This window comes from Aptenodytes patagonicus, chromosome 2 (genome assembly GCF_965638725.1).
Source record: "Aptenodytes patagonicus chromosome 2, bAptPat1.pri.cur, whole genome shotgun sequence".
NCBI classification, from domain to species: domain Eukaryota; kingdom Metazoa; phylum Chordata; class Aves; order Sphenisciformes; family Spheniscidae; genus Aptenodytes; species Aptenodytes patagonicus.
The window spans coordinates 12,818,308-12,833,987 of record NC_134950.1 but is presented as its reverse complement, the minus strand read 5'-3'; the positions used below and the strand labels follow the sequence as shown (position 1 = coordinate 12,833,987).

The window sequence follows — 15,680 nt, the reverse complement described above, 5'->3', positions numbered from 1 at the left end:
GGCCCCTTCCTGCGTTCAGGCCCTGGCTGGCAGGACACTGCCTGGAAATAACAGATTTTCCCAGCTGCCAGCAAGTGGCCTCACGGCACCAAGCCTGCTTGTGTACTCAGCACGGCAATTCGGTTCCAAGATAAATCGCTGAACTTCAGTGACACCTTCCCCACATCAGTGGGTTTGTGTGTCTCATGACTGAATTACTTTTTAACTTACAAATATTATAATACTGCAATATTCCCTCCTATTTGCAAGAATGATTTTCAATTAATTGTGTCCTGCAGACTCCAGAAAAATCGATGTCACAAAGAAACCCAAGCTAAGGAACAGATTCTCTAGTGCTTAAGAGCAGGCTGGAATTCACACTGTGTTCTCCCCAAACCTGAAAGGAATTAATAGCATATCCTCCTATTTGCATCTACCTCTTTTCATAAAACTCATAGGAAATTCACTATCTTTGAGATATCTATTCTCACAACTTCAGTTGATTTTGGTTGATGAGTTCAGAAGTTTTTGGGGCCAAGTTAAATAGATGGGGTGACCAAATGCAATCCTTCTCACAAGCCAGGCTAAAAAGGAACCCTAGGGATTTACCACTACTTACCTTCTTTATATTCTTTTTTTTTTTTGTCTGATTTCGGCTTTGCCAACTGCCTACATTAAGAAAGAGGACAGAGGAGAGAAGGGAGAAAAGAATTACTATATTAGAATTATTGTACAGAAGTATTGTATTATATTGTTCCCCATCAAGACTAAGGAACCTGACCAAGTTTATAATCCAGTGCTCCACATCATGCAAAGAGAAGCCTGTGGACCACATGGAGGATTCAGATCCCAAGTCTGCTGCATACCATATGCAGACAGTTCTATAAGGACATAAATTTCCTAACTTGCTAATCTTGAAATCTCAGTAGTACAAATAACATCTCAGTAACCAAAGCAGAGGAGAGATCTCAAAGGAGTTGGGAAAAGATGCATATTTTTTATACAAGCAGAAGACTTTTACTAAGAAGAGTGATTCTAGTTCTAAGATACTGGCACTGACGTCAACATCGTTGTATTCCCCCGCAGATTTTTAGCTGTAGATTTATCATGACGTGACTCATTGTGCATGCTTTCACTTTTCCTTTTAATTCTATGAATTGAAGAGAGACTGGACATCTAGAAATACAATACCTCGTAAAGTGTCTTTGATTGACATTTTCACTTAATATTTCCATGCTTTTGTCAAAGCTAGAGTCTGAACAGGGCAGCATGTTTTTTCTCATTGATCTTAAACAGTGTCCATTGAAGCATTCAATTTTGCCAGAGGAAAACTCCTAGGGAAAGAAGGAAACAGGAACATATTTATCTGAACCATGTATGTTGAGCTAAGAAGGAAATTCTGCCTCATTTAGGCAAGTTTATTCTGTAACTCTCCTGACTTGATAGTGGTGCAACTAACAGCAGGTAAGCCTTGAACCACTTCTGCACCAAGAAGTAGCTCTCGGGAAAAAAAAAAAAACAAACAGCTTTCAAAGCTAAAGCTCCCCACTGCCACACTTTTCTTGTGGACAACTTGAGCTTAATACCCTTTGAAAAAATTATTGAGGCAAAGCCTTTCATATAAACTTAGTGTTTCATGAAAAACCCCAACAACCATTTATTTCAAAATTGGTTCAGAGGAGCAGTCAAGCTTGACCTTGCATGTCCTGGAATTAAAATCTAGTTAGCAGAGCTTTTCTCCTATCTCTGTTCCATTTATGACTGCATTTGGAGGGACATTAAAAGATTTCCTTCAGGAGGATGGCATTTATCCATAGGAAAGCAAAGGGAACTAAAGATACACTTTTTTTTATGGCTGTTGATCTTGTTCACGCTGGTATTTCTGCAAGAAGCATGAGTACTATCACTTTTAGGATAGCTGTGATGACCGTGAGAGGTGGCTTGTTCAGTTTACAACCCAAAGTTTTATTAAGAATATGCCAAACTAAATCTCACAATGAAAAGGGCAGAAAACAGACCAGATTCTTCTACTTCTTGACACTAACTTTACCAAGAGGTTCTTTCATTAGTAGTTGATGGATGATGACAGAAGCATGAAGAAGGTCACTACAGGAGGACAATGATGCATGTGCAAGGCCTTTGCAGGGCCACACAATGAGAGCTGCGGCCAGCTGCTGCTGAGGGGTCAGCCCTGAGCCACAGAGCTGGGCAATCCTGTAACTGTCTGTCTGTCTTCTCTTCAACCTTGAACAAACCATCCCCAACGTTCACCTGACAACTTCTCATGTTAAGACAGACCTTTTGCACGATGAGGATGTCAATCACCTTTCCTTTGTCGCTCGTTTTAAAGAGCACCTCCCTTCCTGCATGCCTCCAGACTGGTGGGGCGAGGCCTCATGAGATGCCTCCCATAGCTGGCTTTTGAATTTAGGCATCTGAGATGAAACCCCTAAAGATATTTTCTGCTTCTCGGATCCAGCATAGATGGATGTAACAAGACCTAAAGCTTAATGAGAGGCAGTCTGATCTGTCAGTCACCTTTAACATTTTTCCTCTCAAGGGTTTAAGAAAGAAATCGTTAACAGGAAGCCTTTCAACTAATTTTTAATTTTGCAGAGCCCTAGATTTATTTGAAGAAGGCAGGTTTTTGTGCATGCTCACACATAGGAGTATATAAAGACTTAATCCAATACTTTCAGCATTCATCACTGAGAGAATTAGAAAAAAAGCCTAGACCAAGAAATAATTATGTTCTCTCACCTGCAAATGTACTCAATAGTATTCCCACAGCTGGTACGACTATGGCTTATATATCATCCTATAAAACCTATAGACATGCCTGGGAACTACCTATAACGTTATGTTACGTGATTAAAGGATAATCTGCATAAACAAAAAGCAGCGGAGAAGCACCGGCAGGCAGAGGCACCCTGGTAACGCAGTGCTGGGGGAGAAGCCCAGCCCCGCTCCTCGCGAGGCCATTGGTCAGCCCAAGGCCTGGCTCCAGGGTGAGGGACCCCCCAGGGACACAGGCGGGAGAGACCTTGGGGGTCACCTAACAGACCGAGTGAGGGCCTCTGCCTAGAAGACGACTCATTGTGGGATGCCGATCACCACAGTCTGTCCTGGCTTCTTAATTTATTTAATGGCATTTCTATCTGTGTCCTGGGGTACAGAGGTCCGAGTGCCAGCGCCGGGACAAGGGGCTACACCTCCTCACAGCCTGTGCCATCACTAACAGACACCAAGCCAGCATAGCTAGGGTTAGAGTTTTGGGAACCAGGTACTGGAAAGGCCACGAGTCTGGGCCAAATACTGGAGAGACCAGGGAGGGGACAGGTCTGAGCCAAGTGCTGCACAGGGGGGCAGCTACTGGAGAGGCCATAGGTCTGGGCCAGGGACCCGCCCGTGTCTGTGCATGAGGTGACTGGGAGACCAGGCCACCTGGGGCCAGTTACCGGTTTGACCGAGTGTCTAAGGACAGTTACAGAAGGATATACATAGTACATGCATGTGTGAGCGCACACATGGGGTCTAAATACCAGCAACTGGAACAGGGCTGTGCACCTCTGGGGCTTACACACCCAGCTGCCAGCCCCTGGGGAGACCCTGGCGTCTGGGGGCAGCTACAGACAGACTGGGTGCCCAAGACCAAATAATACACGGATCCATATTACATATATGCATCTCTGCGTGTATTTTCCCACTAAAAGATTTTCATCCTGATCAGCCAGAGAGGGAAGAAGGGTCAGGCCATTTGTACTGTCATAGGGCTACCAGATTCAGCTACTCCGAACATACAGCACTTTCAAATACGTACAACTAAGCAAGAAGCTTTATTTCTAAATACATGATCACTTGTGAAATTAGACTTCAAAGTTGGGAGCAACTCTGGAAGATTTAGCTTGCTCCAAGATACATGAGTTATAACTGCCGCTTTGGATATTTCTACTTCATTGATCTAGAAGTAAATATTCCTTGGGAGAAATCTTAAAGGTTTGCCGTATCAGTTAGAAGATGACTGCAATAATACGCTTCACAAATCTCTGGGCCAAATCCCAGACTGAAAGAAGAACAAACACTTAGAGAATGTCAGCACAAATGTTAGGAAAAAAAACAGTATAGTGACCCAGGAAATCTACTTATGCACTTGTTCGCTTTTTTAAATGTATTTTTAATGCAATGTTCACAATACAATAATTGTGATATTCATTATCCTCTGTACTGTCTTTTTACCTTAATCTTGGCTCAAATTAGGACACAGGCAAAGCAGTAACAATGTGTATTGCTAACTCTGACCATCCTTCATTCATAGGAAGGCATCCCAGTTCGGTGAGATGGCAGACACCAAGAACCATTACGTTAACTCCAGCAAGCTGCCAGCAGAGCAAGAGTAACTAACTCTTATCAACCCTATCAGGCTGAAAAAAAACCACACTCAAGAAGTGAAATTCAGTAGAAGCAAGTGACTAAACTGGAAAGATAAGGCAACTGGGTGAAAGAATTTTGTAAAGTATTTCAAATTTTGAAAGCATTTCATATTTTGTTACTTTTCTCATACTATAGGAAGTGATCAGCAATTGTTTCTAAAAAGTCTTTTTACAAAAATTGTGTTTAGCTATCTGGTATCTCTGAGGAAGTAACTCTATGTTGAAGTACTATCAGAACAGATAAATGTGCTTAGGCCACAAGGCTGTGAGCTCTGATGCTGAGGTCCCTATGCAGGTAAGTCTGAAGGCTTAGCCTGGAAAAGTGCCAGTTTCCACTTTGCTCAGACAAAAAGGGAACTCTGGAGCACACTGCCCTCAAATACAGGTCACAAGACAACAGTCTTGTTCAGCCTGGGGAATTGCACCAGGGTTATAGACCTGTAGATACACAGCTTCCAAAGGGACAGTAACCACTTTGGATCTGCTGCGGGACTCCTTGGGACTGGAAACCTGGAAGAGGATAAACCCATCAGATGCCAGTTTACCTTAGACCTTCTGCCGTATGGTCCTTACTCTCTACAGATGAAATAAGCTAAATAACTAGACATAAATTGCGTGCTGCTATCAGAAAAACTGCAAAAGCTGCCACCAACAAGTCCTTGCACATCAACAAGATAGGAAAGAGGCATTAGGACTTGAACATGCATCATCATCATCATCTCTTTCATCTCAGGCACTTCTGTGCTGTCTCTGCAGTTAGAAAGCTCCAGCAAAGCCCGGCCACCCTACAAATGAAGTAAGAATGACTCCATGCCTCAAAGCATGGGAAAGGTCTGGAAAAAGGGAAAAAAAAAAAAAAAAGAAAAGAAATAAAGAAACCAAAACAAGGAAGAGCCTTACAGCCAGTTTCATAATGATGATTCTGCTTTGGTTTCAGTAAAAAGTTTACGTTTAGCTTCCTCATTCCTGTTCTCCACACTGAAAACACGTCAGCTGCTTTATCTGTCTAACTTTGCACAGCCTTCCCCTGTGTGCAACAAGCAGCCGAATTCCCTGTAGCCTCTGACAACCATTTCTAGTGTAGACTGCAAAAGCAAAGCAGTGATCTTTAAGCAGATTCCATGACTGTTTGCAAAGAAAAAAAAAAAACAAAAAACCAAACCATCCCAAGGATTTCTTCCTTCTTAGGTCAGTAGTCTTGAAAATAATGAAAAAAAAAAATTAATCCATACAACTGAAAATCCTGAAAGAGTTCTGCTGAAAGGAAAGAGACTGCACTACAAGCATCGCTCCAAGGCAGGGCTCCCCTGAAGAGCAGACCACTTCTGACTTGGATCTGGTCTGCCTTTATTTGTCATGGAAATGCAGGACACCCTGCGGAGAAGAGCCTGGCTTGGAAAGAGCAGAGAAGAGTTTTAGCTTTTGAAGGCTACATTAAAAACAATGACCTTTTCAAAGTGAAATAGTTCCGTTATTAAAGTAGCAACACTAAGGTGCAGAGAGCATGGACTACTTAACATCCTTTATAATCATGTAAGTTGTCTCTTTTCTACTAGGGTAGATTAAAATTATGAAAAGCTTCAGTAAAATTTTCACCATTTTAGGTTACTCACATAAGTGCTTTAATTAAGTACAAATCAGTCCTGATTTCTAAACAGAGCTTTGTTTTTAAAGCATCCAAAGTAGCACTTATATACACTTGACCAAGCAGTATTTCACAGGCACTTCAGGCCAGCTAGAATGCAGTTATAGATCACGTATGTTTTGTGTTGAGCGCTGTTTTTGATGCATTTTTGTCATCAAAACAGCGAGCGCTCTCTTTGAGCGTTACCACAATTAAAGTAAAGCGGTCTCTAAGATCTTTTTAAAATAACTTTTTAGGTAACAAATATAATCAAAATAAACGGGGAAGGGGAAATACTGATAACACACCAAACCATAAGGCGATGCAAAAAGTTTATAGTCACAGGGCTACAGGCGACCCAGTGACTGTCTCAGCACGCTGTCGCTGGTCCCCCGGACCAGAGATTATGCCGAGCCCCCCTTTAGCTGCAAGGTGACCACAAACAGGTGGCGCGGCTGGGGGGGGGGGGGCCCGGCCGGCTGCGGAGGGCGACCCCGGCTGCTTCTTCACACGCGGCAACGCAACCGACCGCAGCTGTAGGCTCTTGCCCTATATACTCATTTTTTCCCTTTTTTTTCCTCCACGTGACACCGATCTCCGGTGCCTTTGCGCGGGGACCCGGCTCTCCCAGCTCCCCAAGGCTCCCGGCCGGCCAGCACCCCCCGGCGACGGCTCCCCCGCCACGCAGCCACCGGGAGGGCGCCTCCCCGGGCCCACAGCCCAGCTCCTGCCCCCCCCCCGGGCTGAGGCCCGTCTCCCCGCGAAGCCAGGGCAGAGCTTGGAGGAGCCGGCGCTGCCCCCCCCCCCCCCGGTACTCACGGCCTCGTCGGCTCTCCTGGTCCCCCTGGATCCCGTGGCCCTGACGGCGGCGGCCGAGGCGGCCCCGGAGCGCGTCCAGATGCGGCGGCTGCTGAGCGAGGGGGACTCCAAGGAGATGAACTCGGAGCTGGAGTCCATGAGGTCGAAGGGGGGGCGAAGGCGGCGGCAGCCGCGGGCCGACGGGCCGGGCGGGCGGGCGGCGCTGCTCCGCAGGACCACCATGGCGGAGCGATGGGGGGGGCGCGCCGCACTCGCGCCCGATCCCTCCGCCACAGCCCGCGCGCCACTTGGTCGCCGCCCTCCCCCCGGATCCCTCCGCCTCGCCGCCCTCCTTCCACCTACCCCGAGGGCCGCGGCGGCTCCGCCACCGTCCCGCTGCCCGCCCTCGCGGAGGCCGGCAGCGCGCGCTCCGCCCCGCTCTCCCCGCGGCCGCGTTTCCCTCCGGCGGCTAGTCCCGGCCCGGGCGGCGGAGGGACACGCGCCACACTGCGGCCTTTCGATATTTTTGGCGCGTAAAAGTTGGAGCAGGTTGTTTTGCCGGCGCGGGATTGGCTGGGCGGCGCGCGCTGCGCTCGCCTCTCCGCCGCTTCCCGCCGGCAGGGGGAGGGGCCGCCGCTTAAAGGGGCCGCTCCCCCGCGCGGCGGCGGCGCGCCTCCTCGTCTCTCCGCAGCCCCGCCTGAGGGCTCCCCGGGTGAGAGGGGCCGCGCTTCCCGCACCCCTGGCCGCTGCTCCGGCGGTGTCCGCGAAGCGTCTGAGGCGAGCCGGGATGGCGGCCCCGCCGCGCGGCCGCGTTTCCTCGGGGAAGGCGTAGCCGGTGGCTCCCGCCGCGCCCAGCACTTCCTGCGCCGCCCTCGCTCCCCCCCCCCGCCGAGGCCGGCCATGGCGCGGCCGGCGGCTGCCTACGAGGCGGCGGTGCCGCCCCGCCCCGCCTGCGCTTACACCAGCTGCTACTGGTAAAGGCCGCCGGGGGACGGGGACGGGGGCGGCGCGCGGGGCAGGCGGGAGCCGCGAGCCGGGTGCCCCCCCGTGAGGCGCCGAGGCAGCGGGAGTCGTGAGCGATAATCGCGCGTTGTGTCAGCCTGTACGTCGGCTGGGAGGCTTATCTTAAACAGGTCTGTGGCCTGGAGAGCCTCTGGCCGCAAACGGAGCCCGCGTTGGGTGACTTTCCAGCGGGCGTCGCCTCTTGGCTCGCTTCTGTTCGCTAGAGACGAAGTTGGGGGGAAAAAAATAACCGATCCTTGTGTTTCACAGTGAAGAAAACGTTTGGAAACTTTGTGACTACATCAGGAGTCAGGATCAATACCCTTTAGAAGAATTTTATGCTGTTTTCATATCCAATGATAGGAGGATGGTGAGTTGATGAGATGTGATCTGAATGCAGCTATGGAGAGATTCAGGCCTTTAGGCTGCAGCTCAGTGTAGGTGAGACGTGGTCCCAGACCTTTAGACCGCAGCCTGACATAGGTGAGACATGGGCCCAGGCATTTTAACCACAGCCCAACATAGGTGAGACATGGGCCCAGGCCGTTAGACCGTGGCCCAACCTGTAAGTGAGACATGGGCCAAAACCTTCTTGTAGCTCATTTTGCCTCAGAGGCGTGCAAACCATACCATGTAAGATCTTTTAGTTATCTGATGTGTTCAGGACCGTGGGAAGAGGCACGATGTCCGTGTGAGCTGTGGGGGAATTCTTCTCTGTAATCTGTCAATTTAGGAGAATGATTATATTACGTGGTCCAGAATAGTATCTCCAACTTCATGCTCCTGAAAGATAGACGCTAGAGAAAATTTTCTGACTGCAGCACAGATATAAGCTGATGAAGGTTAGCAAAGAACTAACAAATTAACCCAAAATTAATCTGTATTAATCTGAAAGGCTTTATTAACTTAAGATTTATTCACTTATAACTTTCAGATTCCACTCTGGAAGCAGAGATCGGGACATGCAGATGAGCCTGTTGTCTGGGTAAGGCATTCTGTTCTCTCTCTCTCAGTAATTTCGAGTGCGTGCTTCTGTAGTTGATATCTGCAGGATCAGACATGGGCAGTGTCAGCCGTCTTTACTGTAACAAACTGTTTCCGTCTGAACATCAGGAAACACTTTTTGACTGTGAGGGTGATGGAGCACTGGAGCAGGTTGCCCAGAGAGATTGTGGAATCGCCATCCTTGGAGATACTTGGAAGCCATCTGGACATGGTCCCGGTCAGCTGGCGCTAGATGGTCCTGCTTGAGCAGGGGAGTTGGACCAAATGACCTCCAGAGGTCCCTTGCAACCTTAACTGTTCTATAGTTCTGTATTAATATATATTACTCTTTTACAACACATTTATAAAGAGCCTAAATCTGGTGCTCCTTTTTACCATTCATAGCAAATTAACAGCGAGACAGCCAGTAAAATCTACAGGTGACAAACCTTAACATTGGTAAGAGTACATAACAGATTTGTGATACTGTGGATATTGTTGAGGCTACCAGCTTTGTAGAATTTTAAGTAGATGTCTGTACTTGTAAGAAGTAGATGTGTGAAAATATCCATGTAGGCCTGACAGGATAGAAAAATGAGCATTATATGTATTCAGGTGTCAGCAATTAAACTGACCCATAAATGGTGGCTTTGGAATGTCATTCGATCAATGAATGTAATTCACTAATTGCCACTACAGAATTCCTTTCAAATATGTATCATTACAGAGTTCTTTCAGTTATCTGGCATGGAAAAAACTCTATTTCTTGTGGCAATTTCTCTTTCTGAAATTCTGCAAAATAATCTGCAAACTTCTGAAGTTCTGTGATTTCTGAATCACTCATTCTCTCCTAAAATATTGGTATATTTATAGTACAAAAAAGGTTTAGTTTAAAAAGAGATCCAAGTGTTATAAAGATGATCTAAGAAGGAATAGGAGAGTCGGGAAAGGCCACCGCAGGATGTGGACTTCTGATAAAAACTCATGCATCAAAAGGTGGTTTAACTTTGATGTTTCAGTGGATCTATGATATCTAGATATCTTTTATCTATAAAAAATATATATATAGATATACATATCTATGGATATGTAAAGCTTGTAGTTAATTTTTCTTGTACTCTGTAACGGATTCTTCTCAATATTGTTGCATAGAGTTTTATGTGTATATTGGTCTGGCAAAATAGCTTGCCTAAGATCTTTTTCATTCCAATCCCTTTGTGGTTAGGATTGTTTAATATTGAAAGTGTCAAAAGACAGTGCTTCAAACTCTTTTTGTGAGTGGATTTAATGTAAGCTTTAGTAAGCTGTTAACAGGTACCTTCAATTTAATTTTGGAAAACAGCAGTGTACGTACCTGACACCTAACAAAGTAACTCCAATTTCCCCAAACTTCCACCACAACTATGTTTCTTACAAGTTAAGGGGTAAAACTGCACCTCAGAACCCAAGTGTCAAGACAAAATAGTTACCTTGAAAAAGTGTGATATAGTACCCGTAGGCGTTTTTTCCCAGCTTCAAGAGCTACTACAGGAATTCGTCTTACCCCTGCGTTCCTCTTGATCTGAGCCGTTTGCTGCTTTTTCAGTTGCATGCTGTTTTTTCAGCTGCTTCTGGCAGCTAAACACTCGGCACTCAAATTCACAGACCGTGTTACTGCAACAGGTACAACATCTCTTATTAGAAGAGATCGCTAGATAATTTTAATGTTAAGCTGTCATCATATATTGTTGTGAGCTTTTATTTAGGACTGGGTCTAAGACAAAAATGTTTATCCCACTCAACTTTTGCGTTTTGGTGTGGGACATGAAAGAGATTTGCGGTTTTCTTAGGAGCAGTGTACACTTTAGTTTAGCTGTCCAGGCTTAAATCAAAGGAGGCTGCAAAGAAATGGGGAGAATACTAAGGTTTCTTGAAAGGCACGATGGGTGAGACAGGTGTTAGGAAATCTCTCTCCTGGTGCCAGAAATATTACAGGCTTAATACTTCAAGTGCAGAAAGCAGGATTTAAAGAAAGGATCTGTAGCTTCTGCTTTTAGGAAGCGTCTTTTTTTCATTCCCTTTGCCAGTTTCTCATTAACAGCTGTTTAACTAACGGCAATTACCTTTCTTCCCAGGACTACCATGTTATTCTACTTCATGTTCCCAGCGGGGAGCAGAACTTCATTTATGATCTTGACACAGTGTTGCCGTTTCCCTGTCCTTTTGAGGTATACAGTGTGGAGGCGTTTAGGTTGGATGACAGCCTTCGTCCAGAATTTCACAGGTGATGACGTAAAATATAAAGACTTTGAATGTTATTTCATGAAATGAAAGTTGAAGTTCTCTTTGTGGATGCATAGCGACAGAGGTTTTTTGCTATACTCCAGTAAAATAAATGCACTGTGTTATTTTTCTAAAGCTGTTTACCTCAGTCATCAAAAGCCCTTTTCTTTCCTACTGTAGTTTTTTTAACTAGTTAACTGCTTGGCACAATATTGCTGATTTATGTATTTAATGAAATTAATGCTCCTTGATGGGAGGAAAGGGCTCTTGTTCTGAGTGACTAATGCAGTATTGTAAGCATGCATCTTTTGATACAATTTTGCATTATTATTTAGGAAAATCAGAATGATTCGAGCAGATTTGTACTTGAAGACATTTGCGTCAGACAGATCTCATATGAAAGATGCAAATGGAAAATGGCAGAAACCTCCTCCGTCATACCCTTGCATTGAAACTGCAGGTAAGCTGCCAGAGCTCCTTTTTCCTGCTTACAGTGTTGAATGACATAGTCCAAGATGCACACAAGAAATAAATATGCTTCCATAACGTGTGTCCGGAAGCACATCCAGCTAGCCTATTATTTCACATGGAAAAGAAATAGGGCTATGAAGCATTTGGCACTTCCTTTTCTGAACATGTAGAGTCTAGCATGCCTCCTGGCATTTACCATTATCAAACATTAATTACTGATCTTCATAAACTGAGCAGAGAATGAGAGGTAAGCAATACTGTTCTCTTGTTACAGCAGGGAACTGAAGCAAAGAGGCCAAATAACTTGCTTAGGGGTCACAAAGCAAAATTTTAACACACTGATTATACCACACTTTAGCTGGCAGGTCCCATCCTGCCAGAGCTGGTTATTTTGACAGGAGGAAGTTTTCAGGCTCTGCTCAGCATGCTAGGTTTGCCTGCACAAGATGTTTGAGGTTTCTCTACCGGGTGAATGGACCTGAGGACACTTTAATGCAAACTGGCAAGTCAGCAAATTTTTCCCCAAGCCTTAAGCCTCTTTTAAGTGATAGTCCAGATAATAGCCTCTGGGCCAAGCAGAGAGAGAAGTAAAGACTTGCCATCTCTTCTATTCTATAGAGCTGCTTAAACCATTCTTATAACACAGCATTTCAGCTCTTCTAATCATGTGTTTGGCAAGCTGGCTAACATTCGCCATGTGTTTGTTTCTTCTCTCATTTTCTTCCCAGATGGAGAAAAGTGTGATGAAGTTTTGCTTTAAAAGAGTTTTCACGTTATTGCGCTGCATGTTTGGTTTTGTTGCTTTTTTAATAATGCAGTACTGCTGTGTATTTATGTTAGAGAAGGCAGGGTCAAAGAAACATGTTTTGTGTTTAAGTCCAAGTTTATCATGGTTTTAAGTTGCTGGGAAGTTAGTTCTCAATCTTTGCTTTGGCTTCTAAGGAAGCTTGGTGTTTCACACTGCAGTAGAAATGAATTATAAATGTGGGCAGGCGCACAGATGTAGTCTTCATTGTGAAGCTTTAGGTGTTTTCTAGACAATCCAGGTTGTGAAGCACCTTAAATTCTATGTCTTGGTCCTTATCTCCAGTAAAGTTTTATACAGAGGTAGGGTAGCGAGTGGAGAATGCCTGGACCACAGTGGATGGTTCACTGTTAGCTGATGCCTTCTAGGTGCTGAGGACTTCTTGCCTGTGGAAACCTTATTCGTGTGATAGTTGAGAGCTAATGAAAGTGTGAGGAATATAGATCAGGCCAGACCAGGAAGGTGAAAACTTCTACTCAGGTCAAAATAGTAGAAAACATTACTTGCAGATAGTGAATTGCAGAATGACTCAAACAGTTGCAGATGTGTACATGTACCTCCAGCTGTAGTGAATGACTCCATAGCTGTAAACCCTGTAACTCTCCCCTTATCTGTCTTGCTTGACTGAGCTTTACCTCATTGATGTGCAGCAACCACATGGTCTCAACCAACCTCCAGATTGTCTCTGTGATTTTAATAGATAGTGAAAGATACATAGATCTTCAATTTCTCCCATGCTTTATTTCCTTGCTCTGTACCTTGCCACACTGATAGGAACGTCCATAGGTCATCCAGTCCAACCCCTGCTCAAAACAGGGGTTCTTTAGGGCTATGTCCAGTCTCGCCTTGAACACCTCCAGGGATGGAGATTCCACCATCTCTCTGGGCAATCTGTTCCAATATTTGACCACTGTCATAGTAAAAAAAAAAATTCCTCGTATCTAATCAGAATTTCCCATGTTCCAACTTCCGTTCTTTGCTTCTTGTCCTGTTGCCACGTTCCTCCAAGAACGCTCTGGCTCCATCTTCTCTGTGTCCTCTGATCAGGTAGATGTAGACAGCAGAAAGGTCTCCCCTTCATCTTCTCTGTTTAAGACTGAACAGGCCCAGTTCTCTCAGCCTCTCCTTGAATATCATGTTCTCCCGCCCCAAACAACTTGATGTTCCTCTTCTGGGCTTGCTCCAGTATGTCAATGTTTTGGGTTTTGTCGTGGTTTAACCTCAGCCGGTAACTGAGCACCACACAGCTGCTCGCTCACTCCCCCCCGCCCGCCCCCCGGTGGGATGGGGGAGAGAATCGGAAGAGTAAAAGTGAGAAAACTCGTGGGTTGAGATAAAAACAGTTTAATAATGGAAATAAAATAAAATAATAATAATAATAGTAGTAATAATAAGAATATACAAAGCAAGTGATGCACGATGCAATTGCTCACCACCTGCCGACTGATGCCCAGCCAGTCCCCGAGCAGCGGCCCCCCCGGCCAGCTTTCCCCAGTTGATGTACTGAGCATGACATCACATGGTATGGAATATCCCTTTGGCCGGTTTGGGTCAGCTGTCCTGGCTGTGCCCCCTCCCAGCTTCTTGTGCACCTCCAGCCTTCTCAGTCAGTAGAGCATGGGAAGCTGAAAAGAATTGACTTAGTGTAAACACTGCTCAGCAACAACTAAAACATGGGTGTGTTATCAACATTGTTCTGGTCCTAAATCCAAAACACAGCACTGTACCAGCTACTAGGAAGAAAATTAACTCTATCCCAGCTGAAACCAGGACAGGGGTTTTTTTGCACTGAGGACCCCCAAACTGGGCACCATATTCCAGCTCTGTGCTGACGTGCTCTGGTCTCCTGGTCAGTTGGCTGAATGTTGCAGATGAAAGAAACTGGTTACCCCGCACCCACTGAAGGTGGAAGGTCATTCACTAGGTAGCTTCAAGATCTGGGTGAGAACAGGAATAGATTGTATCAGATCTAGGATGTTTAGTTCAAGTTGTCTTTCATTCAGTACCAGTTTCTCCAGCTTTGTTTTTTGTCTTCCCTGTGTTCACTTGAGATACCTTATAATGATGCGTGATTCAATGTGCACAATGCTGTAAGTCAGTGAGGGGTCTGGGTTTAACTGTTGTGGAACAAGCATGTGCTTTAACTTTTAGTTGAATCTAAGTCCTGTGCTTTAGTGATGCGGTTCTGTAGATGAGCACGTGTCCTGCAGGCCAACATACAGGTTTAGAAAACACTGCTGTCGACAAGTGGAACTGGTAATTCCCTTCCTTTAGAGACTGGTAAAATAATGTCTCAGCACAGTTTTATCAGGCATAAAAGCGCCTTACTTTAACCTTGATGGAAAACTGGGTGGCAGACCTTTTGTTATCATAAAAGGGCCTGGGGTATTAGTGTTCACGTCCATGCCAAATTCCATTGCAGATGGCTGTTTTCTCCCTGTTGTTTCACTTAGATAGAGTCCTCTGCTTTCCATGTCAATCTGTGTTTGCACAAGATTAAATTGCTTACATATTTCATGTTAGAGGTGACTGCAATTTAATGGCTGACAGAATTGACCACATGTTGTCTTTAGTATCAATTTATTTGTGAGGCGCATTTAGATCATAGCATTATATTCATTATTATTATTATTTATTACTTTGCTGTCATTTAGAGTAACCAAATTCCTAAGCTCTTGAGAAGATAATTACAAAAGCTGTGATGGGTTGACCCTGGCTGAATGCCAGGTGCCCACCAAAGCTGCTCTAACACTCCCCTCCCCAGCTGGATAGGGGAGAGAAAATATAACAAAAGGCTCATGGGTCGAGATAAGGACAGGGAGAGATTGTTCACCAATTACTGTCACAGGCAAAACAGACTCGACTTGGGGAAAATTAATTTAATTTATTATCAATCCAAATCAGGGTAGGGTAATGAGAAATGAAAACTAAATCTTAAAACACCTTCTCCTCACACCTCCCTTCTTCCCGGGCTCAACTTCACTCCCGATTTTCTCTACCTCTTCCCCCCAAGCAGTGCAGGGGGACGGGGAATGGGCATTGTGGTCAGTTCGTCACATGTTGTCTCTGCTGCTCCTTCCTCCCCAGGGGTAGGACTCCTCACACTCTTCCCCTGCTCCAGCGTGAGGTCCCTCCCACGGGAGACAGTCCTCTGAACTTCTCCAACATGAGTCCTTCCCGTGGGCTGCAGTTCTCAGGAGCTGCTCCAGCGTGGGTCCTTTCCACAGGGTGCAGTCCTTCAGGAACAGACTGCTCCAGCGTGGGTCCCCCACAGGGTCACAAGTCCTGCCAGCAAACCTGCTCCAGCGTGGGCTCCTCTCTCCAT

At 45.6% G+C, this 15,680-nt stretch overlaps 2 protein-coding genes across 9 annotated transcripts in view; one reads left to right on the top strand and one right to left on the bottom strand.

Annotated features, from left to right (window-relative positions):
* Positions 1-7,074, bottom strand: part of ATAD2 (ATPase family AAA domain containing 2) — a 47,437-nt gene extending 40,363 nt beyond the window's left edge. For all 3 annotated transcript variants that reach the window (XM_076329148.1, XM_076329150.1, XM_076329149.1), the window contains exons 1-3: positions 6,853-7,074; positions 1,171-1,313; positions 599-648 (exon numbers count right to left, since the gene is read on the bottom strand). In XM_076329148.1, coding sequence (XP_076185263.1) covers positions 599-648; positions 1,171-1,313; positions 6,853-7,074 — 415 coding nt within the window. The remainder of the gene's footprint in view (positions 1-598; positions 649-1,170; positions 1,314-6,852) is intronic.
* Positions 7,075-7,731: 657 nt separating this feature from the next.
* The window catches only part of NTAQ1 (N-terminal glutamine amidase 1), a 41,497-nt gene continuing 33,548 nt past the window's right edge, over positions 7,732-15,680 (top strand). For 3 of the 6 annotated variants that reach the window (XM_076329143.1, XM_076329142.1, XM_076329141.1), the window contains exons 1-5: positions 7,732-7,805; positions 8,104-8,203; positions 8,768-8,818; positions 10,932-11,080; positions 11,415-11,539. In XM_076329143.1, the coding sequence (XP_076185258.1) occupies positions 7,732-7,805; positions 8,104-8,203; positions 8,768-8,818; positions 10,932-11,080; positions 11,415-11,539 (499 nt within the window). Of the gene's footprint in view, positions 7,806-8,103; positions 8,204-8,561; positions 8,676-8,767; positions 8,819-10,931; positions 11,081-11,414; positions 11,540-12,278; positions 12,390-15,442; positions 15,677-15,680 lie in introns of those variants that run through there. The other 3 variants (XM_076329144.1, XM_076329146.1, XM_076329145.1) reach the window with 3 other exon arrangements.